At 40.5% G+C, this 25,192-nt stretch overlaps 1 protein-coding gene across 1 annotated transcript in view; it reads right to left on the reverse strand.

Annotated features, from left to right (window-relative positions):
- LOC122798354 (serine/threonine-protein kinase OSR1-like) overlaps positions 1-25,192 on the reverse strand; it is a 2,305,884-nt gene that overhangs the window by 705,008 nt on the left and 1,575,684 nt on the right. The window contains exon 14 of the mRNA XM_044067206.1: positions 3,039-3,124. Within this exon, the coding sequence (XP_043923141.1) occupies positions 3,039-3,124 (86 nt within the window). The remainder of the gene's footprint in view (positions 1-3,038; positions 3,125-25,192) is intronic.

Consider the following 25,192-nt stretch of genomic DNA (forward strand, 5'->3'; position numbering starts at 1 on the left):
GAAGGGGGCAATGAGGATAACTGAGTTTTTCAACCGACATGTTTTCTGTAAGAATTCTGGAATCAGAGGCAAAGGGGAAGAGGCATAAAGAGACTGAAGGGCCAAACATGGACTAAACCATCTCTCAGTGACCCCCCAGACAAGGAATTACAGCAAAATATCTGCTGTACTTGTTGTGGGGAGATGCAGAGAATTTACAGAATGGTTGGCCCCAATAATAAAAAATTTCATCCACCAATGCTTGCTTGAGGGACCACTCGTGATGCATTAAAATGGACCTGCTGGGTTTGTTAGCTAATACGTTGGATTTCTCTGGAATATGCACTGCCATAAGGAGGAGGTTAGAGGGGATAGCCCACTGCCACACTTTCATTGCTTCTCTACAAAGGGGGCTAAGATTGGGTTTCCCTTATTTGTTGATGTATCAGACCACAGACATTGTCAGTTTGTATCACATTTCTCCCTAGAAGGAGAACATCTTGAAAGGCCTGCAATGGTAATAGAACCACTCTCATATCTACGACATTAATGTGTGAATTGGTCTCTTGGGGGAACCACATGCCTTGGACCATCTGTCTCAAGAAAATCCTCCCCAGTACCCCAATTGGGAGGTATCCATGGTCACTGCGGCCATGAGAAGAGGCAGAATAAAAAGACGTCCCAGTTAAATCTTGTCCGACTTGAATCCACCAACAAAGATGATTTTTGCATACTCGAGTGAGCTTGATTGTGAAGGACTGAGGATATTGCAGAACAGACCACTGAACAGCTAGACTCTACTGGAGAACACACATATAGTAAAGTGCCATAGGAACTAAGGTTATGGCTGCTGTCATTGAAGCTAGAGCCTGGAGAACAAGTCTGGCTAGAGAAGCAGGATGAACAAGAATTTGCTGTACCTGGAACTTGACTGTATCCACAAAATATTTAGGAAGAGTGGCACTCTGACTTACTGTATTCAATTGGGCACCAATAAACTCTAGGCTCTGTACTGGTTGAGGTTTTGTCTTGAGATGTTAACTGAAGTGCCTAATCTTTGACAAAGTTGGAGCAAATAGCCCCTGGACTGTTCTAACAGATGCCTGGTTGGGGAGGTTAAGGACACAGTTGTCTAAATATGGAAACACTCTAAATTCCAGCAATATCAAAAGGCAGAGCTCTGAAGTGAAAGTGCCTGCCCCCAGCCAAAAGCCCAGATATCACCGGGATAGTCTGTTCATCTTGACATGACAGTACATGTCCTAAAGATCGATTATGCAAATCCAATCATTCTTGAGCAAAAAGGACAGGATGGACTGAACTGTTAACATTCAGAACTTTGATTTCTTCACAAATTGGTTCTTTTGGTTCTGGGAATATGGAAAAATTGCATGAAATAACCTCTGCATATAATTCTTAGCACCCAAGAATCTTTTGTTGCAGGAACCCAAGTCTCTGGGTGAAAGGACAAGGACCCCCCCCCCAACTGCACCCTGAAGAGTTGTCCCCATGAGAATCCTGGAAAGATCCCTGGAATTTATGGAACCACATTTTCTTGTCCCCTCTGATTCCAGGAAAAAGATGGTTGAGCGGGAGAAAAGCAAATCCCTACAGCAGACTGGGTAGTTCCTTCCTGTTTACTGTGGGAAAATGTCTCTTTCACATAAGGACCAAACAAGGAGATTCCATCAAAAGCAACACTGATGAAAGAAGACTCAAAAGCAGCACTGATGAAAGAAGACTTGAATCCAGGCACGGTCCACTAAAAGTATTGCCTGAACCAGCAGCCCGTGAAGTACCCTCTGCAGTATGGGATATTAACTTCATGGATGCATTGAAAATGGATACAGTGGCCAGTTTTGAAGATGATCTCTTACAGTCCTCCACAGACATGGACTCAGAGGGATTTGGAGAGTTCCTTAGTCAAATCCCTCTGTAGCCTTCTTAAAGTCTGCTAAACAATTCAGGGACCTCAAAGCAAAGGCCGCTGAAGCAAATACATGCTTCCCAAAGCTGTCCAATGCCCTCGACTCTCCATTACAGAGATGGACAGAGGAGCTTTGTTCGGCAAGCTCCTTTTTTGCGGCTGCTGCCACAACCATAGCATCAACAGGGGCTCTCTGCACCACTGGGGTTTGTCTTTTGGCAGTGCCAAAATTTTATCTGAGCATCAGGGAATTGGTTCAACAGAATCTGGTTCCTTCCATGTCCGGTAAGAGACTAGATCGATAAGCTCATCAGCCTGGAGAGTCAACAAAGACATAGATGGGCCAAAACAAAGTATCCAGAAATTCTGACTCATCTGGGCAGGGGGTATCTGAAGAACATCCACCCTTTTGCTTAAGTATCTCTAGGATATCTCCAACAGAGACATCATCTGGTGGAGATCTGGGGGACTCTTTCCCTTACTTAAAGTCAGTATTCTCAGAGAGATTCTACAGGGGAATTTATGTGCCTCTTTTTGCACATTCTCTTGTGAGGAATCTCCTCAGTGTTATGCTTTAGGAAGGTATTCAAAGAGAGGAGAATTTCCTGTATGGAAACTGTCCGGACCCTAGTTGATACTGGCTGTCCCTGTGGAATGGCACTAATGGGATCAGAGCTCAGACCCACTGGAGGAATAGGTACAGGATCCAAGGAAGCGAGAGAAATCTGATTGGTGGTGAGAGAAGATCCATCCTGAAGAAAATAATCAGTCCCATCCCAACAAAACAAAGCCTATTTTATTTTTTATGACTGAACTGCCACAAATTTACTTATTTACAGATATACACTCAGGATGACTACTAAATTCATTTATTTACAAATTGATTTAAATGCACATTTTTTGTTAGACTTATCAAATAAAAAAGTGCCTGATTTAATGAGACAAAAACAGAAACATTAATATTGGTGCAAAGTGGAGGAAAATATTGGTGCAAAATGGAGGAAAACTCTCAGACTAAGCAGATTTCCTAAGTGCTCCTAGTTCTAAACAGTGCTCAAAGTGTGGAGGAAACAAATCCATAATTAAAGAAAACTCCAGTTAAAAAGGGTCTAAAATCGGTGTAAATGCTTACCTTAACCTTAGTACAAGACTAATGGGAGAGCTGGGTTCTTCTTGGGCTGGTGGTGGGGCAACTGGGGCTGATGCAGCAGGTGGCATCTAAAATGATATTTAAAATATGTGAACATATTTCCTCTAAAAAAAATCACTGATACATAATGAAATATTTACACCTCTATAGTCTGGCAGCACAATAAAAGTTATGTACTTACCATAAAGTTCCATCTGTGTTGTCCATTTTCTTTCAGATCCGACTCAGACATTACTTAAGCTTGTGGCCACCAAAAAGCTCTTGAGCTCCTCCCTTACCCATAATGCACAAATCCCTAACATACCTCAGATCTTGTTTGCTGCTTGACAAAGTAGGATGAACTACTATAAAATTCCTAACACAATAAGCCATATCTGCAACTCAACTTGAAGGACAGTGGTGTCCTTATCTCTCATTCTTCCAGAAATCAATTGTGAAAAGGGTTGGGGATTGGTAGAAAGGGAGCGGAGGAAGAATGAAAATGGACAACACAGATGGAATGTTATGACAAGTACATAACTTTATCTGATGGTGTCAATTTTCATTCTATCCTCAACTGTTGGGAAAGAATCCCCAGCTACCTAAATTCCTGGGTGGACTCTACAAAATGATATTCCAGAGAACAGTTGAACAAGACTGCCCCTTCCCCTCAAAACCAAACCTAGTTTGTACTGAGTAATAAAGGTATGAGGATTTGCCCAAGTTGTAGCTTCACATATGTTGTCCACAGAAGTCGTATTGAGGAGCGCTGAAGACGTTGCCAGAGATCTAGCTGAATGGGTTCTTACAGGTTTTAATAAGGGTAACCCAATTTGCTGTAGATAAATTATATGCAATCTGTCCGCCTTCTGGCTAAAGTTACCTGTGCAACTGATTTTCCCAATTTGGAATCTGCAAAGGACACAAATAATTGATCTGTCTTTCTAATATCTTCCGTTCTATGTAAAAACAATTGTCTGTGAACATCCAATAAATGTAACATATATTCCCATTTGTTTGAAAATTTAGGAAATACGACAGGCAGATTAATGGACTACTTAATACTGGATCCTGACACCACCTTAGAAAGGAAAAAAGCATCAGTGCGTAATGTTATACCCTTATGAAAAATCAAGCAGGGAGGTTTAGAGGACAATCCTTGAAATTCTTCTTGCAGAGGTAAATGCTACCAGAAAGATAGTTTTCCAGGTCAGGAATTTAAGATCACATTTAGCTGCTGGTTCAAAGGGGGAATGAATTAAGGCCTGCAGTACCAAATTTAAATCTCATGGTGGAGCAGGATCTTTACACGGAGGACTCAGCAGGAGGGTGGCTCTCAAAAAGGCTTTACAAAACTTACAGGTGGCCCAATGAACAATCCTGAAATCCAATATGAAAATTAGAGATTTCTGCTAACTGAACTCTAATTGTTGAGCAGCTCGCTCCCTCATTAAAAACTGTTGCCAAAAATTCTAGAACGTTCAGTACAGGAGCTGAGAAGAGGTCAATGTGTTTCTGTTGTGTCCAAATAATGAACCTTTTCCATTAACATCTGTAAAGTTTTTGTAGAAGCCTTATGGGAAGATGAAAGTACGTGACGGACAGGGGAAGAGAGCATTGGTTGTCTGGCTATTAAAGGAATTAGAGAAATCACGTTGTTGGCTTGAGGTTTGAGATATCTGGATGAGTCATGTCTGTTGGATGAGACAGGAGTTCTGGAACTGGATCTGGAATTCAAGGTGGGTAAAACAGATGAGGCCAAAGGAAGGGGAACCAAATCTGTCAAGGCCGGTAAGGTGCAATGAGGATGACGCTGCTCTTCAACTGGGCAGCATGCTGCAGGAATTTGGGAATTAGGGGGGGTTGGAGGGTAGCGTGGAGAAGACTGGGGGGGCAATCGTGAAGAACATCTCTTGGTGATTCCCCCGGTGGAGGGATCAGGGCAAAGAAGCTGCTGTACTTGTTTACGGGAGATGCAAAATGACTGCAGCAAGATGGCCCCATTGATAGGAAATCACATCTGTCATTTTTCTGTTGAGAGACCACTTCTGAGGTAGTATAATGGAGCTTCTCATATTGTCTATCATGCTGGAGTTCCCCGGAATGAGCATTGCGAAAGCAGTTGCAAGAGAATGCCCACTGTGGGCTTCTTGACATAAGGGGTAAAACCTGGTTCTCTGACATGCTGTCTGTCTGCACCACAACTGTCACAAAAGAAAGAGTCTTGGAATGCCTGCAACTCTAAGAGCACTGCTCTCATCTCTAAGACACATATATGCATAGTGGCCCCTTCGGGGGACCAAGTGCCTTTAACTGTTTTCTCCAGGAAGTCCCCCCCCCCCAGTTCGGGAAGTGTCTGTGGTCACTATAGCCTTGGGCTGAGAGAAGATGAAAAAAATGGCCTTGCAGAACCTGATCTGATCAACTCCACCACCAAAGGTATCTTCTTGCATGCTTGAGTAATTCTTATTTGTGCTGGCGTATGTTGACAAAGAATTGACCACTACTTTGCTAGCATCCACTGAAGAATTCTCATAAGAAATCTAGCTAGAGGAACTACAATTATGGCTGCTGACATTGACCCCAAAGCTTGCAGAATCAACCAGGCTGAAATCTTAGTACTGCAAATTACTTTCCTGATCCCGGAATCTGACAGTTTTCACTCGAAAGGGGAAGAGAAGTTGTCACTGATACCGTGTTGAAAACCGCTCTTACAAATTCCATTGTTTGAGTCAATTGTAACTAAGGCTTCTTGCAACTTATGGTTATCCCTAGATGAGAGCAAGTCTGGAGTAACTGACCTCTCTCTCTTAGTAGATGTTTGGTCGGGCGTCTAAGTATGGAAATAGCTGGAATCCATGTAGTCTCATGTGATCCGCTACCACTGCCATGTATTTGGTGAACATCCTATGGGCTGGGGTGTGCCAAAGGGCAGTGCTCTGAACTGGTACTGACTGGTTCCCAGCTGGAAGCGTAAATGCTTTCTGGGTTGTCTGTTCATTTTTGTGATAGTATGCATCCTGAAAGTCTACAGAAAACATCCAGTTAACCTTGCTCAAAAAGGGCAGAACAGACTGAACTGCGACTATCCGAAACTGTGTGTTGAACTGACTTGTTCAAGTTGCTGAGATCCAAAATTGGTCTTCAATCCCCTGTTTTGTCACTAAAAAGAATCTTGAGTAAGTTCCGGACTCGATCTCATCTGGCGGTACTTCGTGGATGACTCCTTTTTCTAGCAGCTTTAGTATGTCTAGTGTTGCTACTTTCATCTCATTGGGTGGAACACCGAGAATTTTGCAATACAGATGGAGGTGGAACAGAAAGGGGAATCATATAACCTCTAGAAATAATCTTCTGCACCCACAAGTCTTGTGATTCCACGGCGGTACAGCGGTAGCATTGTTACCTCACAGCAAGAGGTTCTTCCGTTCAGTTCTCGGCGTGGCATGGGAGTGCCTTCTGTGTGGAGTCTGCATGTTCTCCCCATGGTTGGGTAGCATCCGAAAGACATGGGTGAGTAAATGGGCATGCCTTTGTTGAAGGTTGGGCGTCAAGCTGGCATCTCGGCGTTTCGTAAAAATTTACTGCCAATCATTAGCGGACCGGAGTTCCACTGTGGCGACCCCTTACCGGGAAAAAGCCAAAAGACAAACAATAACAACCCACAAGTCTTTTGTGATGTCTAGCCAGGCTCTCTGGTGCAGGGATAAATGACCCCCAATTGCCTCCACAGGGTGACAATCGGGCCTCCTTTCAGGAGCACTAGTAGGGTCTATCAAAAAAAGAATCTCTAGACCCTTGATTCTGCGGACCCTCTCTGCTGTGTGGGTGGTGTCTTCTATTCAATTTCTCCCCTCTGCCCCTGGGCGAACTGCCTCCATGTGGATCTTGGGAAGGACCCTGGGACTTTCTGAACCATGTCTTTTGACTACCTTATTGATTCCTACAGAAGGTTTTTTGAGGGGGTTGAAAAACATATGCCCACAGTAGAGAGGGTTTTTCCTTCCTTTTCACACCTGGAGAATGTGTCCTTCACTTTTGGGCTAAACAGCGAACTGCCTTCAAAAGGTGCATTAATGAACGAGAATTTGAAGGGTTCCGCAAAATCACAAGTGCATCCAGGAATGCCTCCTAATGGAAATGCCTGAAGCCGTAGCTCTTGAAGTACCTTCAGCTGCATGAGAGATCAACCTCACAAATAAATCAGAAATGTAAGAATGGCTGCCAAATGTCAAGCCACAGAAGTTTGAGTCTCAGCAGTAGTGGTCTCATAAAGGAATTTTGACAGTTCCTTAATCAAGTCCCTTTCTAATCTTGTAAAATGTGTCAGGTAGTTCAGAGAGCTAAGGGCAAAGGATGCTTAAGCATAAACATGCTTCCCAAATCTGTCCAATGCCCTAGACTCCCTGTTAGGGGGATGGACAGAGGAGCTCTGCTTAGTAAGTTCCTTCTTACTGGCCACTACCATGACCACACCTTCTACGGGCACCCCCTTACTCCAGAATTCCTTACCTATGGGTGGAGTCAAAATCTGATCTGGTCTCTTGGAGATTGTCTCATCTCAGTCAGGGTCCTTCCACGTCCACCTAGAGATGAAGTCAGTGAGCTCATAGGCGGCAGTGTAAACAAGGAGGTAGACAGGCCAGCTCCAAAGGCTTCCAGGAATACATATTCCTCTGGAGAAGGATTATCGGAAGACCTCTCTGCTTAAGGGTATCAAGAATGTCTCCAAATGAAGCGCCTTCAGAAGGTGATCTTGGGGACCTTTCTCCTTCATTGAAATCAGCATCCTTGGTGACTGACTCCTGAGGGAAGTCCAAGTGTCTCCTCTTGCACTTCCTCCTCCTAGGAACTTCCTTGATGGGATGATCTGGTGAAGTATCAGAAGAGATTGCAAACCCCTGCTGTCTCTGTCCCTGTGGGGTAGAATGATGTGGCTCAAGATGCAGAGACAGCTGGGATCCAGAGGGAAGATCCAAGGGGGTAGGATCCATCCATCCTGCCAGAGCAGAAAATACTCTCTTCACTACCTCAAAGGCTAAATGCTCCAGACAGAAAAAAAGACAATGGAGCTAAGACGCCAGGCTTTTGACCACTGACTCCCTCTGGACCAAGGGCAATCTACCAGAGGTGGGAGTCGGAACTCACCTGTCCAATGTTGCGGTTCCGAGGAGCAGAGACAGCTCCAAAAATGTCACAGTCAACTCCAACACCTCAGATCTGACAGGGGCGCTTCAGATCAGAACCAGATGAACCTAGAAGGCTCAAACCCAGGGGCTCTGAAATGACCAGTCACATCAGAAAAGGAGCTGTACAAGGTGGAATGGTAGAAGGATCGGCTTGCTGACCTTAAGGGGTAGGAGCCAAAAGAACTCCCTTCTGAATCTGTGCAAAGAGATATTGCATCATCTTGTCCACATCAGCTTCAGTTAGACTGCTGAAAGATCGAGATGAAGCCAAGGATGAGTAGTTGGAATGGAGTTCCAGAAAAGGACAGGGAACTCTGGAAGGTACTAGGTCAAAATGTAGGAGAGAACCTAGTCCGAGGTATGGCTGTCGGACCCAAAGCTCTCGTCTCCGAAGAGAATATCTTCTCTGGGACTGAAACTGTAGTAGTCATCTTTGAATCTGATTTGTGCTTCTTCTTAGGCAGCTCCAAGGATGAAGGAGTTGACAAACCTGATGGCTTAGATTTGGAACAATTCTCCTTAGATTAAGATTTGGAGGGTTGAGCTCCAGCACTGACTTCAAAAAAGATGTGGGGAGTGACCCTTCTAATATTAACTAATTTCGATCAGTGATTGCCCTTGGATTAAATTTCTGATATATCTGGCAATCAAATTTGTCATGATCTGGGCCCAAAACTTATATGCATGAAGAATGCGTGTTTGATAACGGCAACTTATGCCCACTCTTTTGACATTTTTTAAAACCTAAAGGGCCTTTTTCTGGCATTCTGAAGAATGTATATTTATAGAAAAATAGAAGAAAATCACTTTTTTTAGATATGAAGGGAAAGAAAAGCAACCCCAACAACAGTACTAAAAGTACATAAAAATATGTAGAAGAAAAGGAAAACAATAAGTACCAACAATTGTAAGACAATTACACTTAGTATAAGAAAGGGAGGATAGTGTGTGTGTGTGTGTGTGTGTGTGTGTGTGTGTGTGTGTGTGTGTGTGTGTGTATATATATATATATATATATATATATATATATATATAGTAATTAAATTACATTTAGAAGACTTTTTTTTTTAAACTGCTCGAGAGCTGAAGGCAACCACGTCTTATTTGCAAAAGAGGCAAACGATCTGGGGTATATTAGGGGTTGGTGCATTATGGGCAAGGGAGGAGTTTGAGAGCTTTTTGGTGGCCACAAGCTAAAGTAATGTCTGAGTCGGATCCGAGGACCAGATCCGAACCCAACAGTTAAGGAAAGAATGAAAATTGACATCATCATATGATTAAATTAATGAGCTGCTTTCTGTATTCGAGAATTTAATTCCCTCAGCTTCCACTTGCTTGCTGAGAGTCTCTAACCAAATTACTTAACCAGACAGTGCTCTAAGGCAAGAGAAACATTTATCTCAGCTCCTCAATGATTTTCTGGACTGCATGCCTAGTAACTATCTATGAACCTATACCTTACTAAAAACACTAAATATACTGGTCTGCATTTATGTATGCATATTTCACCATGTGGTTACACAGGTGAAAAAGGGCGGCCACGGTGATGCAGCGGTTAGCGTTATCACCTCACAGCAAGAGGTTCCCTGGTTCAATCCTTGGCTGGGTTGCCTTCTGTGCGGAGTCTGCATGTCCTCCCTGTGGTCGCATGGGTTTCCTCCGGGTGCTCCGGTTTCCTCCCACATCCCAAAGACATGCTTGTAGGTGGATTGGACACTCTAAATTGGCCCTAGGTGTGACTGCATGTGTGTGCCTTCTGTGAAAGGTTGGGCGCCAGGCTGGCAACTCGACACCGTACAACTCCACTGCCAATCATGAGCGGACAGGTGTTCCGCTGTGGTGACCCCTAACCGGGAAAAGCCGAAAGAAGAAGAAGAAGGTGGTTACACAGGTGAAAAAACATTACATTTTGCTTAGGACTTACCAGCACACTTAAGAGAACTATCATAGTTAACATATTGTGCCTTAAACAGGCAGACTTGCCCTATGACAAGTATTTGACAACATAAAAGATTTTCAGGTTTGTAAACACAATCTCAGTCATGCATACAGTGCACAAAATGTTAACTGAGGTAGTATGGAAAACAGCAGCTATATTAACTTGCCAGATCAAATGTTCTTAGAAAAATTCAAGTTCTCAGAAGCTGGTTCAATCTGTGACAGCAAGCATTCAATCCCTTAAGCCCACAGCAGGATGTTCTACACCAACAAGTGTCTGGCAGTTTAGCACAGAAGAGTAAAAGTATGAACTGCTAACAAGCTTCATCCTACAGTCCTGGATTATTTATACTCAGTCTCCAACTGCTTACTAAGAGCTGAGCAAGTCATTTAGCTAGATGGTGCTCCCAGGCCACTTGAAGGCAGACATGTTTGCCCTATTAAATATAAAAAATAAACTAAAAATAAAACTAAAAATAAAAATAAAGGAGAAAATAAAACTCCAAAAGATAACTTATGCACTTATCCTAATCGCTGATCTGCAAAAATGTTCTCTGCAGTGGATAAATGCTGGGATTTCCTCTTCTGTTGCCAACTCTGAATAATAAAATTTCTTAGTCTCTCATACTGAAGGGTCAGATAGCTCAGACAATGCAGAGGAATAAAGCCTTGATTGAGACTCAGGCAACCTAACTTTGTTTAGCAGCTTGTCTCCTGTTAGAACAGGTAAATGGTGGAGGAAAGGAGTAACCAAGCATGGTCTGCTCCCCTCTTAAGAGCAGGGACAGGGGCGCATGCTGAGATTGTTCCCAAGTGCTAGAGACTGGGAATCATCAGTTGGCGAAGTTGAGCAGGGATTAAGAGAGGTCATTGAAGAAGGAAACGGATTTCTCTCACAAAAAGCCGATGGATGTCCATCCTGGATTTTGTAGCCCACATGCATAGGGAAGCAAGCATTTAACAGACCAAGCTTTTCTCCTGCAAAAATCAATGGTGGTTCCCAGGCATGTTCTACTGCGCTTCCTCCTGGGACACAATTGTCACCAGGTGGCAGGGGAGTTGCAAGACCCTAATCCAGAGGTGTTAAACTTTGGTCAAGTTCTATGAAAATCATGATATTACGGACAGATGGACTTACAGGAAACACCACTGCAGAAAAATAATCCCAGACTGAAGCAACCTAGAGCATAAAACAAATTCCATGTTTCCATACTGAGGGGTTCCATGCATACACCTCCACTCAGCATAAGGCTAGGATGGCACAGTCGACCTTTGCTCTCCTAAGATTGACTTTCATGTGCTGAGACCAGAAAAGCTGACGGGTACACACACAAATAAGAATATAGCATTTATTAACCTGACTTAAAGAAAAATCCATCACCCAATGATGGATGGAAAGGTTGCCAAAATGTAAGGGAATGGTGGAGGTTAACAGTTACCCAGTGCAGAAGGCTTTCTTCCACAGTAAATAATATAGTGAGTACATGTCTGTTATACCTGACTTTAAAGACCCTCTACAGTGAGCACCAAGTGGAAGGATTCCCAGAAGGTAAAATCAAGCCTCCTAAGAAATCAGAGCTAAAGAAATGCTAAGGGCTCAGAATGCGGAGTTTTGAACTACTGAAATGCTGAAACAAGCCTGATTTCTGGAATCAGGATCCAAGCAATAAAGATTGATGAAGGCGTGAACCAATGACTAAATGGCCATGGCACAAAAATATGCAATGATCATTATTCACTCCCCCAAGTAGTAGCCTTTGATAGTAACATTTTCCCACAACCAAAGTAATTATCACTTCAAATGAAAAGGATTAGCGAAGGAGTGAAACTTGTCTGTCATCCTGAACTCGTGTCAGTGACAATTGCAAAATCCAACAAAGTCCAAAATGGGATGATTAAATCCCACTGTTACACCTTCTTTGACAGGAATGCAAACACTGTGAAGACAGTATCCTCTTTGAGAGCCCAAGAGAAATATGAAGATCAGTGCTTCCACTGAAATTGGACCCCATATAGTGACAACTTGGACCTCACCAGCTGCAAAGATTAATTTTCTGAGCCCTCTGTGCATGCAAGAAAAACTGTCACTGAAGAATGTTCAGCACTCTCACAATGTACACAACAGTTTATGCCCAAACAAAGGAGGACCTCTTTCAATGTATGTTGATCCACTGGGCATACAACCTGGACAAAATTAAAGGGCCACTACTAGCAAGTCCATTAAATGGGCCACTAGACGTTGGTTGTTAGATAAATGAACAAATTGCATTCCCTTTCCTGTAAAGCCTCCACTATAGTGGTTAACATCTACAACACATTATGAGTGAACGGTAGGGAACAAATGACTACTGACAACTGGTACCACAGTGGCTTCTCTTTTGCCATCATCCAACCTTTAGCCTATAGGTTTTGTACAGTCATAACTATGCCAGACTCGCATTTAAATTTTAATATAATACAGATAAGAGTTTATTAACACTTAGATTTTTGCCTCCACATAAGTCTGTTTTCTGTCGATATTAAAGTTTAAGGCAGTGTCACTAGTAGTGTTTGTTACACATAATAGTTAACACCGCCTGCTTGAACATTTGTTTTTTTACCAAATATTTGCATAAATGTGGCCGGAAATAATAGAATGCTGTCCTGTATTTGTGTTTCTTCTTGCCCATCTCCCAAATATCAGCAGTTTCATTGTTTGTGATTCTTGAGTTACATTTTCAAACATAAGGAATCAAAAAAATAACTACCACCATTTATGAACTAAAACTTGCTGAAATAGTAAGTGATTTCTACATACAAAATTAACCTTAATGTAGCAAGAAAAGCTACTGGTAAAAACTCTTTATATTTTTTTAGTTATAAATGGTTAGACAAAAAAAAACAAATGATGTGATCAGTCCAGTACAGAGCCATAAAATCTGAGAACCAATCAAGCAAAAAAATATATATATACTCAACTCAAAGTACAATTGCAGGTATATTTAATTCATTAAGCACTTTTGTCTTAAACTAAGATGTCATCAGAACATATAACCATTGTTTTGAAAAAAAAAAAAAAGAACATATAACCACAAGAAACTCACTTCACTTAAATACACTAAATACATCACATAACTTGTACCATTATTCCATTAAAGTGAAACCACCACCTTTAATAAAATGAAACACAGTTAAGGGATGTGACTTTGTTTAGCCATGGGGGTTCATCAGCATGGCGCCTCAATTGCCAACTTAATTCTCTAACCTCTAGCCATTCTTTCCACAAACCATCTCTAGGGTTAACATTCACTTTCTCAAGAACATAAAAAAACAAAATGATGCAAATTAAACTCCTCCACACATTTAGGCAAAAATTTTTAACTTTAGTTTTACTTGCATCATTTATATGTTCGTAAACTCTCTCTTTCAAAGAGCGTTCCCGTTTTCTGATATAGAAAGCATCACAATTTTAGCCAAGTACACTACTGCTCTGGTATTACAATGAATAACCCTTTAAGTCAATCACCATAATTCCTCAATATTATTTGGTTAATTTTAACCATAAAGTAGCATTTTTTACACATGACCAACAAATGTACCATCTGCTCTAGAATGAATATCAACACTGAATGACTTTGTATCTTCCAGTAAGTCTTTAAAATTCTTTTCTTCCTCTTCTATATGTAAAACTACATCTCACACACAATTTTTCTTTCAAATCATCTGAATAAACTGTTGTCACAATTTTTGATAACATTACCGATCCTATAGGAAACCAAGCATATTGGTAAAGACCACCTAAATTTCCTTCACTGGTTCTATTAACTCTATTCATTTATTTGTCTCGGGGGGGGGGGGGGCAATCCTTTTCTATACTTCACTGTATAACTCACTAATCATTTTACTTAGATAACCCCTTGCCTGGAGCACTCCTTCCAGTTTTTCCATTTTGATCAAAAATACTCACCCCCCCCCATATCATATGTGTCATCCTTACCATTTTACCCTTAATAAGCCCTCTTTTTTGGGCACTTGGGTGACTGCTATTAAAGTATTAAAAAAAATTATTGGAATAGGTGAGTTTGACATTTATTAGCTAGAAATCTCTTATTCACAAAATTCTTACTAATTTCAACATCTAAGTATTGCATCCTATCCCTGAACATTGTGTGTCAATTTTAAAAAAAATCCATAGTTGTATTAACATAACCCAAAAATTTTTGAAGCTTTGCCATAGTGTTTGTCCAAAATATGCAAATGTCATCAAGAAAACAATATACGTTCCAGCAAATAAGGAATTAAGAATAAACTTTTCCTCCCAATATAATGTAACTGGATCTACTTAAAAGCTCGAAGTTCCAAAACTTGAACTGCAAATGGTCGAGACCATAAGATCAAAGTTTTGAAACTTCAAAATTGAAAAAATAAATAAATAAATTAAAAAATTTTTTTTTTTTTACGTTTTTGCAGGGGGACAAAGCTCCCCTGCACTCCTCACACCCCTTGCTAAATATATCAACTCTGAGATCGTACTACAGTGAGGAAAATGGTAAATTTCTCATTCCTCGCTGTACGGTACTCTCCATTCAAAACATTCAAAGTTTCAAAATGTTGATCTTATGGTCTCAACCATTTGCAGCTCGAAGCTCTAAAACTTTGAGCTTGTGAAGGGAATCTGTTATGGGACAAGATCAGCTTATTAAAATGTATATTAATTCCAGTTTCATTAATGATTCCATAATTGTGTCTTTCAGCTTTTCCCGGTTAGGGGTCGCCACAGCGGAACTCCGATCCGCTAATGATTAGTAGTTGATTTTTGTGTGCTGAGTTACCAGCCCTGACGCACAACCTTCAATGAAGGTACGCCCATTCACGCATGTCTCCACGCAGAAGATGCTCTAGCTGAGAATCGAACCGGACAGCGTCTTACTGTGAGGCGACAACGCTACTGCAGCACTACCAGTGCGGGTTATTAATGATTCCATAATATGATTGTTAAAAGAAGAAGTATTGTTAAAAGAAATATAATTTGTATGCGGGGCTGTGGAAAAATACAGCTTGATAAGCTGAAGTTACTGCTGTGTTTTAACTGCATTCTTTTAATATGTAACAAGGAAAGGTAAGTGTTATAGGAAAAAAGCCATGTTAGAGGCACATGAACTATTGTAAAAGGAATTTGTTATCCTGATTCCTCCAGGCTAGGAGTGTTGTTGCTAGGAAAGGCTTGAACCATCCAACGTCAAAAAACAAGACCCCTTGAAGCAGGTGGGTCATGTCAAGGAAGGTGTTCATGTGAAGTCCAAGGCGAGAATCACAAGGGATGAGAACATTTTTAAAGTCATTGATTTGCTACAGTTATTGTAAACGTAAAAATCTGCATGGCTGATTTGATAAAAAAGTGTATAAAAGATGAAGTTTTTCTCTGTTCAGAGAGACGGACTTTGCAACTGCTATGAAGATGGTCTCCCAGTGCTATAAATATAAATTTGTTTGCACATCCTGAAGTGTTGTTCCTGACTGAAGGCATATAAAGTAAATTCTTAATGTTATTTATTTTCTACTTTAACATTTTAGTGCCGCTCTCTGGATCTAGGTATTACTGCAAGGCAGTTCTGGAATAGGGCCCATCACAGATTTTCTGTGAATTCGACACTGTTTGTATGGAATAGTCAGAGACTCAGTTGCGCAACTATTCAGGGTGTGCAAACATGCTAGCCTTGGCAAGGGAATTGTTTTGTAAGGGAAAAGAACTGGTTTGTGTTTTTCTCTTTTAGACAATTTTAGCAAAATATAGAATAAGTGAATGACACTTTTTTTTGATTGAGTTGTTTGTAAGGTATACAAATAATAGTAGGAGGACCCCACAGCAAATGAGAATAGTAAATGCAAGTGCACATACAGTAAAGGACAAACTAATACAGGGAGGCGCCTTATGTCGAGGGTGGTATCCTCAGGATCAAAAGAAGAGGTATGAGAGACATTTTACTCTGTCAATGTATGAATGAAAGACAGAAAAAAAAAGAAAAAAAGATAAAGTTGAAACAAGTTCATGAGCTTACAGCATGAGTGGGACAGAGACTATAAACTGTTAAAAACAAGTTCATGAGCTTACAGCATGATGGGACGTAGAAATATGCATTGTTAAAATAAATTCATCAGCCCATAGAACTCTGGGACGCAAGTGTGATTGTGTGGAAGTACCCTCAGAGGGTCCCAAAGAGTGGTCAGTTCTGGGCATAGTACCTATCCATCACGTTATCCCGATCGCAATGCTGGAGCTGTAACTTTTGAGCTCGTGCTGGGATGAAAGCAAGGGGGTGCTGTGGGAAAAAGGCTGATCAAAACCTCTCCTCTGTTGTTGCACACCAACAGATTTCCCTCCCTGTATGGTGTGCAGAATACTACAGCTATTTTCCGTCCTCGGAACTGTCAGGATCCAAGATTTGTAAGGTAAGCCTAACATTTTTTTTATTTTATTTATTTATAAATTAAGAAAAATGGGAGCAAAGATATGCACGCAAGAACAAATCCCTGAAAAGGGAACACCTGCATATTTTATGTATTTTAACTATGGGAAAGAAAGTTGTAAGTATTTGCATGACTGGTTTCATCTTACTAAGAATTGTTCTAGTGGGGTACTGGAACTTATGATAAAACTAAAGTGATGACATTGAAAGGTATTTTGGAAGAAAAGAAAAGCAAAGTAAATTGGGAGCAAATGACAGGATTTTATTAGTCATACAGTGAAGCACTTAAAAGGGAGAGAGTCAGCATTAACAGGGTTGCTGGATGCTAATAAAATTGTTGCAACAGGTAAGAGGGGTTAAAAAGGCAGTACAAACCAGTAAAAAGGGATCCCTTTATCCTATCTTAGCAGGTCTGGAACAAACTGAGGATGACCAAAAAGCAGAAACTTCTGAAGAGGATGATAATCCTCCAGTAGTTACTGCATCCCCACCCTCATATGCGCAGGTATGGGTACTTCCTGTACAAGATGCTGTTGTTTCTCAGACCCCTACCTTTCAGTCCACTGTCCATTAGACACCCAGTCTGCATGATACTGGTACATCTCAGACTAGTAACCCTGTTCAATCTTCATCTTATGAACAGGCATCTGCAGTGGGGGGGGGGGGGTCTTCTTCCTATCCTTCTCAGATAGCTTATACTTCCCCAAAAGGGCCATTAGTATTTGATACTCCTGTATCTCATCATACACGCTCAACATGAAAGGGTACAACAGGAGATCATAACCTCTGGGGTGGATCTTTGGGGCCTCTCAGGGAAATTTTAGGGGGTAATAACAGAGAACTTGTTCATCATCCCTGGACCCCTGCTGATTTGCATACTATGTCTAAAAGTTTTCCAAATATTAAGGACGATCCATTAAAATTTAGAAACGAATTAAAACTATAACAGAATGTTACAACCCCACTTTGACAGATTTAAATCAGCTGCTTAGGATAGTTACTTCAGATGAAATAAGGAAGCAGTTACAGGAGAAGGCTGAGAACAGATTTTACTCTCACAGGGAATGCATTAACAGATAAACGGATAGCATTGTTCAACAAAATTACAGACGTGTCAAGTTAGGACTGACTGGTCTAAAATACAGGCAAGCAAACAAAATAAAGGGGAAGCCCCTTCAGACTATATGAGTCACCTTAAAACAGTATTTGCTAGATATTTAGGAATACCAGACCCAGAAGAGCAAACTAAGCCAGCTATTGTAGCAGCTTTTGTGTAGGGTCTGCAAGCCCTTGTACAAAATCAAATAAAGCAAGTGCTTATAGACTGGCAAGGGAAGGACTTAAAAAGTCTTAAATGCTGCAAATCACTGTACAGAATATCAGGAAAAATGGAGAAAGGATACTGAGGATAAGCTGTTAACTTTACAAATCAGGCAGCTGGAAAACCCAAGGGGTTGAGGCAGAAGCAGGGGAAGGGGTACAGGAATTGCTTGTGGATTTAGTAAAAGTGCTGGACGAGAGGAACAAGGTGCAAGTGGTTGGCAACGAGCTGGCAGTGCCCCTCCGGCTTCATCTAACACATCTTGCTTCAATTGTGGAGAGGCAGGACATTGGAGAGCAGAATACCCACACAGACAAATGTAGAGAGTCCAAGATACTTGGACTGAATGGCAACCAAATTATAATAATGCAGTTTTATCCCCCACCACCTTCTCATATTGGAAGGAGTCAGGAAGCCCCATACTGACTAGGTCAAGGAAATAACATAGAAGTAAATCTTAATGCTCTACTGCCAATAGATCAAAATGGACCGTACGTTAAGATGGAAATAAATTCAAAGAAAATCTCATTTTAGTAGACAGTGGAGCCACTAGATCAATGTTAAAAATTACTTCAGATAAAAGGAACCAAACAGTTCCGAACAATTATGGTTAGTATTTTAAATGTAATACTAGAGTAGTAGTGCACCTGGCTAACTGTAAAAATTGTGATACTTTCTATGTTAGGAAAAATGGAACATTCTTTGAAGAGACTTTACCAGCATATAAATGATATAAATAAAAACAAAGTTAAAAATGCCTTGGCTAAACATGTAAGAGAGTTTAATGTGCATAAATTTGTTTTTAATGTTCTTGAGAAAGTGAATGTTAAACTTAGAGGTAGTTCTTAGAAGGAACGGCTAGAGGTTAGAGAATTTAGTAGGCAATTGAGGCTCCATGCTGATGGAGCCCCATGGTTAAACAGATCTACATTATTTCCTCGAAGAGACGTTCCATCAAATGCCTCTTCATCGACCCTAAAACCACAAACTTTCAAAATATCGAACCTTCACATAAGTGATTTATTTCCCTACAAACACCAACAAATAACCACAAACACTACAAAGTGGGGGGCTTCGCCCTCCTAACTAAATATACCAACTCCAAGATCGCACTACAGAGGGGAAAATGACAAACTGACAAGGATGGCTAAGCAATTTCTTTCCCAGGGAAAGAAATCGCTTATGTGGATGTTCAATGTTTTCAAATTTTGCAATTTCAAGTTCGAAGTAGAGGCGTTCGAAAGAACACCTCTTTGAGGAAGTAACAGGAACTCTGTTAAACAAAAGTCACATCCACTATGTTTTAAAATATAACAGTTTACAACACGGATGAAATTACAATATTAATTTACATATGTTTTTAATATTTCGTTTAATACTCAATCTAAGGGACTTTTTTATTTTGGTTTTACTTTAATGGAATACTTGTGCAAGTTATAATGTGATGTATTAATGTATTTAATTTAGGTGAGATTCTTGTGGTTATATGTTCTGCTGAAGTCTTAGTTTAAGACAAAAGCATTTAACAAATTAAATACCTGCGCGTATATATTTTTTTCTTGGTTTGGCATATACTGCACTTTTCTGCATTGTTTTTTCTTCTGAAAACTAAGCTAGTGGGCTGTCAAGGGTGGCCGCTTAAGTCTGAACACATTAAGTTCAATCTTTGGAACCGCAAAACCTAAATGTGATTAGTTGGTAAATATACTAACTTTGAAACTGCAGTATCTTGTAGTAGTCTCATTTCTCTGAGCTACAGCAATGTTGAAGTTAGTATACACAAGTAGCAGGAGTGTGGGAGTGCAGCCCCCCACATTGGGGCTGTAATGGCAAAGCCCCCCCCCCCTGAAAAAAGGCACTGAAATATGCATGCATTTCACAATTTTCTGAGTGTCTGTGTGTGTATTTTTAATGGCTAACAGTTTCAACAAGTAACATGATTATTTTCATCCATTTTGATGTAAGGCAGGCAATAAAATACCTTTAACTGCAAAGCCAAGCCATGCTTCATTAATATTTTTCCAAAAAGTCTCAGGCTGTTTCCCCTGGCTTCTGCACTTGGCTGTCTCAGAATCCCGCAAATGCTCCTTTTCAGGTACCCCAGTCATGAACCTTCTCCTTGCTTTGCCCCGAGTCCTCAGGAAGTGGACTTCAGTGGTACTCTGTTAGGCCCAGGTAGTAAGGTATCTGGTGGGGAGAGTGAACACACAACCTAGCAGTAGTCATTTTGGTGGTCAGTCAATTATCCTAGTTGTGGAAGTGACTAATGAAGTTGTGAACAATGTTGCCACCCTGTGTTAAACCTCAGATTCAGCTGAGGTCACCCAGGAGTTGGAATTTTTCCCTCATCCTCAATCCCCAGCACAAGATAGCTGTCAATCAGCTGCTTCATCCCACTTCCCATGCCATACTAAAAGGTAGCCAGTGCATATTCTCAGGATGTCAGGGATGCAAGTGGACACTATCTACATTGGTGTGACTGGATATGGTAGTTTTTAATGAAGTACATTATAGATGACAGAAGACTGAAGAATTCAGGATTTTGTAGGCGTTCAACCTTACCTTCAACTTCAACAGTAAACTTTGTTTATTGGAGAATTTCAGAATCTGGTAAATAGACCTTCGGAGATAAATTCTGGATGGCAGACTTCTTAATGAAATTAACTGGTTAATAAACTGATTTTTGATAACCTGTACTTAAAGGAACCATGGAGAGAGCAGCAAAGGCTAATAAATCAAGGTCTGTTTCAAAGATATCTGGCGGTAGAAACTAATGGAATGAGCAAAAGATCTTTAGTTCCAGTTAATACTGGTGTGCATCCAGCTTTAAGTTTATCTGATACCAGGGAAAATATACATATAAAAGTATTTTTTTGAGTGGCAAGATTTGAGAATGGATAACAACGTAACATGGTTATGAAGATGGTTACAAATTCATAGAAAAAATGAGTTTGGAAATCCAGCTACCTGCTAACAACGGCTGAAGAGTTTTAGAAAGAAAAACATTAATTCTCCATTATCTATTTTGCAGAAGGCAGCAGAATGTAGCCCAGAAGTAATGGTATAAGGCAAACCACCACCCCATCACAAGAAGAAAACACTTGCAGGCAAGCTGAAGGATCCACAAATTATCTCTCAGTGTGCCCTTTGAGATGTGGGAAGAAATAGCAGACGTCAAAGCAAACCACGGGGACAAACCATTCACAAAGAAGGCAACCCAATCAGGAACAAACCGACTTACCTGAGGCTTTTCCTAGTTAGGGGTCGCCTCAGCGGAACTCCGGTCTGCTAACTGGCAGTAGATTTTCACGAACACCGAGGTGCCAGTTCAACGTTCAACCTTCAACTAAGGCACGCCCATTTACGCATGTCTTTCGAATGCCCACCCAACCGTGGGGAGGACATGCAGACTCCACACAGAAGGCACTCCCCGCACTCCAGCCGAGAATCGAACGGGAGAACCTCTTGCTGTGAGGCAACAATACTACCACTGCACCACCGCGGGATAAACTGACTTACCTGAGGTAACAATGCTAAATGCTGCATACCACTGTAGTGCATTAGACGACCATTCAGTTGAACAGATTAACCAGTCCATAAACTAGCTACAAAATGCAACTTCAGGATTAGTCTGTAACCAGAGGAGTCAGATTAAAAAAAATGTCCTAGGCTATACCAATGGAACAGCAGCATTTCCTCCACACTCTGATTTTACTGTACTAATTATTTAAAATGGTATAACCACATTTCTAATAAGATTCAGACTAGAAAAAAAATGTGTTTTGAAAAATGTTTACCTACCACCCAGGGAGTTTTAAACCAAGGCCACATATTCACTACTGATTTTTTCAAGCGATTTTTCTTACTTTAAAATGGTTACAACTTATCCCTAATATAAGCTCATCCTGAAAGATAAAAATGCTAGTTTGCATGTAAGATATTAAGAATTATCAGTACAGTATTTTTTATAACCTGTTTTTGGTTCTCTATAACTTTCATAAACAAGCTTCTTTGTCCCTTTATAAACCTATGTTCTGCCCTGTTCTATCTGGTATGGTAGTGGAGGTTCTTCTCTCCAGATGGGAATATCTTATCAGTAATCTCCACCTTTATCTCTGCAGCAGGGATAAGACTCAGCCACTGGAGGGATGTCTTCTACAATCCTTTCAGATATTCTTTTTAAACATCTATGTCACTCATCTAGCTTATATAGCCAAATATTACTTTGTACCCTACTAACTTCATTAACAAAATGCTTAAATATTAGCATAATTGCAGTTTGTGAAAAATAAGTTTCAGCATAAGAAATAAAAATTTAAACTTGTATTGCTGCATGACGATCACAATACTTCTCAGAAAGGCTCAAGGACTAGGCAGCCCTATCACACTCCTAGCATCATTTTGATTTATGTTAACATAAACATGAAACCACAGTGAAATTAACTGCCTTATTGCTAATAGAGATCTTCATTTGGCAATAGAACGAACTCTTAACAGTAACTTTTCCACTTACTAGCAGGAATAATGACATTAGCAGAGTATTTGGTACTTACTCTGTACATGAAACGTACTGCAAAAATGTTCCTATGCTTCATTATGATACAGACATAATAAACAAAGTTGTAAATGATCAGTTGCGTGATTCAGTACAAGATGTGGCTCTACCCTTTTTTTTCTGTTAAAGAATAAAAAAGTGCTGCTAGATAAAGCTACCAATCTAGGAGATTGAAAACATGTGCAAAGTAATTTTCAAACGCTACTTACAGAAAGGCAACAAAATTTCATAATGCAACTGACAGTCTAATGCTTTAGTTTTAGGATCATAGGCGGTTACTAGGCTATCGACCTGGTCATTTCAAGCCTAGACGATTTATCCCAATGTAATACCATAAATACTCTAGTCAATACCCAGGATTGTATTTAGTAATCACTCCCAATGTCCAGGAGGACTGTGGGCGCTATCCCTGCTAAGAATTTACAGTGCCCCATCAACTCGTCCAGGTTCCTTGTCAACAGTGTCATAGAGGTGCTCTGTTTCACATGACTTGGCAGCCTGTTCCAAAGATGCAGCAGTCACTGGGATACAAATCCGTTCCTCCAACATGCCCTATTCAAATTGCAGACTGTATTTAGGTTCCTAGAACGCGTAGCTCTAGTCCTGTTTGACTGAAATTCATTAGTTTTGGGTCAGAAATTGCTCTGTAAGACACACATATGTCTCCGCTAAGAAGTCTATACGATACAGAGTATAGTGACAGGGACTTTAGTTGGTCTGTGTAAGGCATATGCTGGTGTCCCTTGATCTTCTTAGTTAGAAACTTCTGAGGTCTCTCCAATTGCTGCAGGTGCTTTGTACTGTATGTGCTGAAGTGGGTGTTGTACTCCATTATGGTCCTGATTAGTGACGAGTACAGAGGGGTTATAACCTCCTTTGCTACTCATGTAGAGCCATGGTGGTCAACGTTAAGGTCGCAATCAACTTGTGATCCCAGATCTCTTACCACTTTGTAGGTACATAGGGTATTGTTAATTTGATAGTGTTAAGGGACATTGTTTTTACCAAAGAGAATGACTATGTATTTCTTTGCATTCAAAAGAAATTAAAAAAGGCCAAACAAACCAAATAAAATAAAGAAAAATAATGGCAGGCAGAGTCCCAAAATGCACTGGACACCAGTATAGTATTAAAAACAAGAATTTAATGTTGGATAAAAACATAAATAAATAAATGTGTGTGCGCTTTTGTTAAACCTGTGTTAACTTCATCAGACAAGGTTAAAATGCTGGTCTATACTTGTATAAATCCTATAGTGTTCAAATTTCATGCTGTTATATTCGTGGTCATCACTGCCTGCCAGTATTTTTCTTTATTTTATTTGGTTTGGCTTTTTTTTCATTTCTTCAGTTTGTTTCATGGCTTCTGGCAGCATGGAGTTCCCTGGCACACCAACTGTTGACCAAGGGCAAGAAGGAACTGAAATGGACACCGGTCATCTTACGGCTCCAATTTTGCAACTAACTCAATGGATGGACTGTTTGTACCGACATGTGGGACTCAACAGGAGCACTAATGTTCTTGAGCATTTGAACTCGCATAGGGAGGCTAGCGAGCAACCAACGAATTTCAACAATACCCCCCATGTCTTGATTCCGGCTTACTTCAAGACGCAGAGCTGGGACAGGAGGGTACAACTTGTTTGCACATGTCGGAAGCAAGAGTATCTGAAAACAGGAGCTTTCAGAACTCAGTAAGAGTGAACAGACATAAACAAGCCTTTAACAAAAATATTCCTCAGCTTGAGGAGTGGTTACAGAACAGAGTTTCACTCAACAGAAGCACCGTACACAAAGCTCCTTCTTTGGAAGGTAAGCTCACTGATTTTGACCTTAAGTTATCACGCTGCAAGAAACTACAATTGGAAAATGCCTACCTAAAGGAATGCAGAAGGCTTAAAGTGGTTCCCAAAGGTTTAAGAGTCTGGCATTTTCCTACAGGCTTGTAGCATGACTCTGTGTACTGTGACTTAGTTTACCTTTTTGACAAATGTGGGCTTGAATTACTAGAGCTCCTTATTAAGCACAATAATAGTGAACTAGAATTTTTATTTAAAGACCTTGCAACTTTGGATGCAGCTATTCATGATGACCATGAATATAACAGCATGAGATTTGAAGACTACGCTAATGGTACAGCCTACCCAAAACCTCCTGGTTCTTATAGAAAGTTTAAAGATCCACGTGCGGAAAGTAGAAATCATCCACCATATCCTCTGGAAGTAATGGACAATAATGAATGTAGGTTCGAAGAATCTGATCATGTAACCTTAAATTATGATAAAGAATATCCAGAACTCAGGAGGAATGACAGAATCAAACAAGTGTCACTACAATAGCCAGCAACCCCAAGCAGGGTTTCAACCCCAGGGTTTTCAGGGAGCCAGGCAAAAGAACAGAAACTGGAGGGCTTAGCTCTTTCGGTGGGCCTTTCTGCCGACAATGCTAATGTTGATGACTTTTGTACTAATTAATGTATTCAAGTAACTATGGATTTTGAACAGGGAACAAACACTTACACAGTGGCTCTTAACCACCAGAAAGATTTTTCAGTGTATAATTACTCCACTTCGTGTATTAATGAAATTCTAGCTGACTTACTTTCTAAGGAAGGAGTTTTGTACCCACTAGAAAATTCAGTGATATAGATACAATGATATACCATAAACTTTATTTAAGCAAGTTGAACTTGAATTTCTTATATGGTAC

Source organism: Protopterus annectens, chromosome 3.part1 (genome assembly GCF_019279795.1).
Source record: "Protopterus annectens isolate FY-2018-M chromosome 3.part1, PAN1.0, whole genome shotgun sequence".
NCBI lineage: Eukaryota > Metazoa > Chordata > Ceratodontiformes > Protopteridae > Protopterus > Protopterus annectens.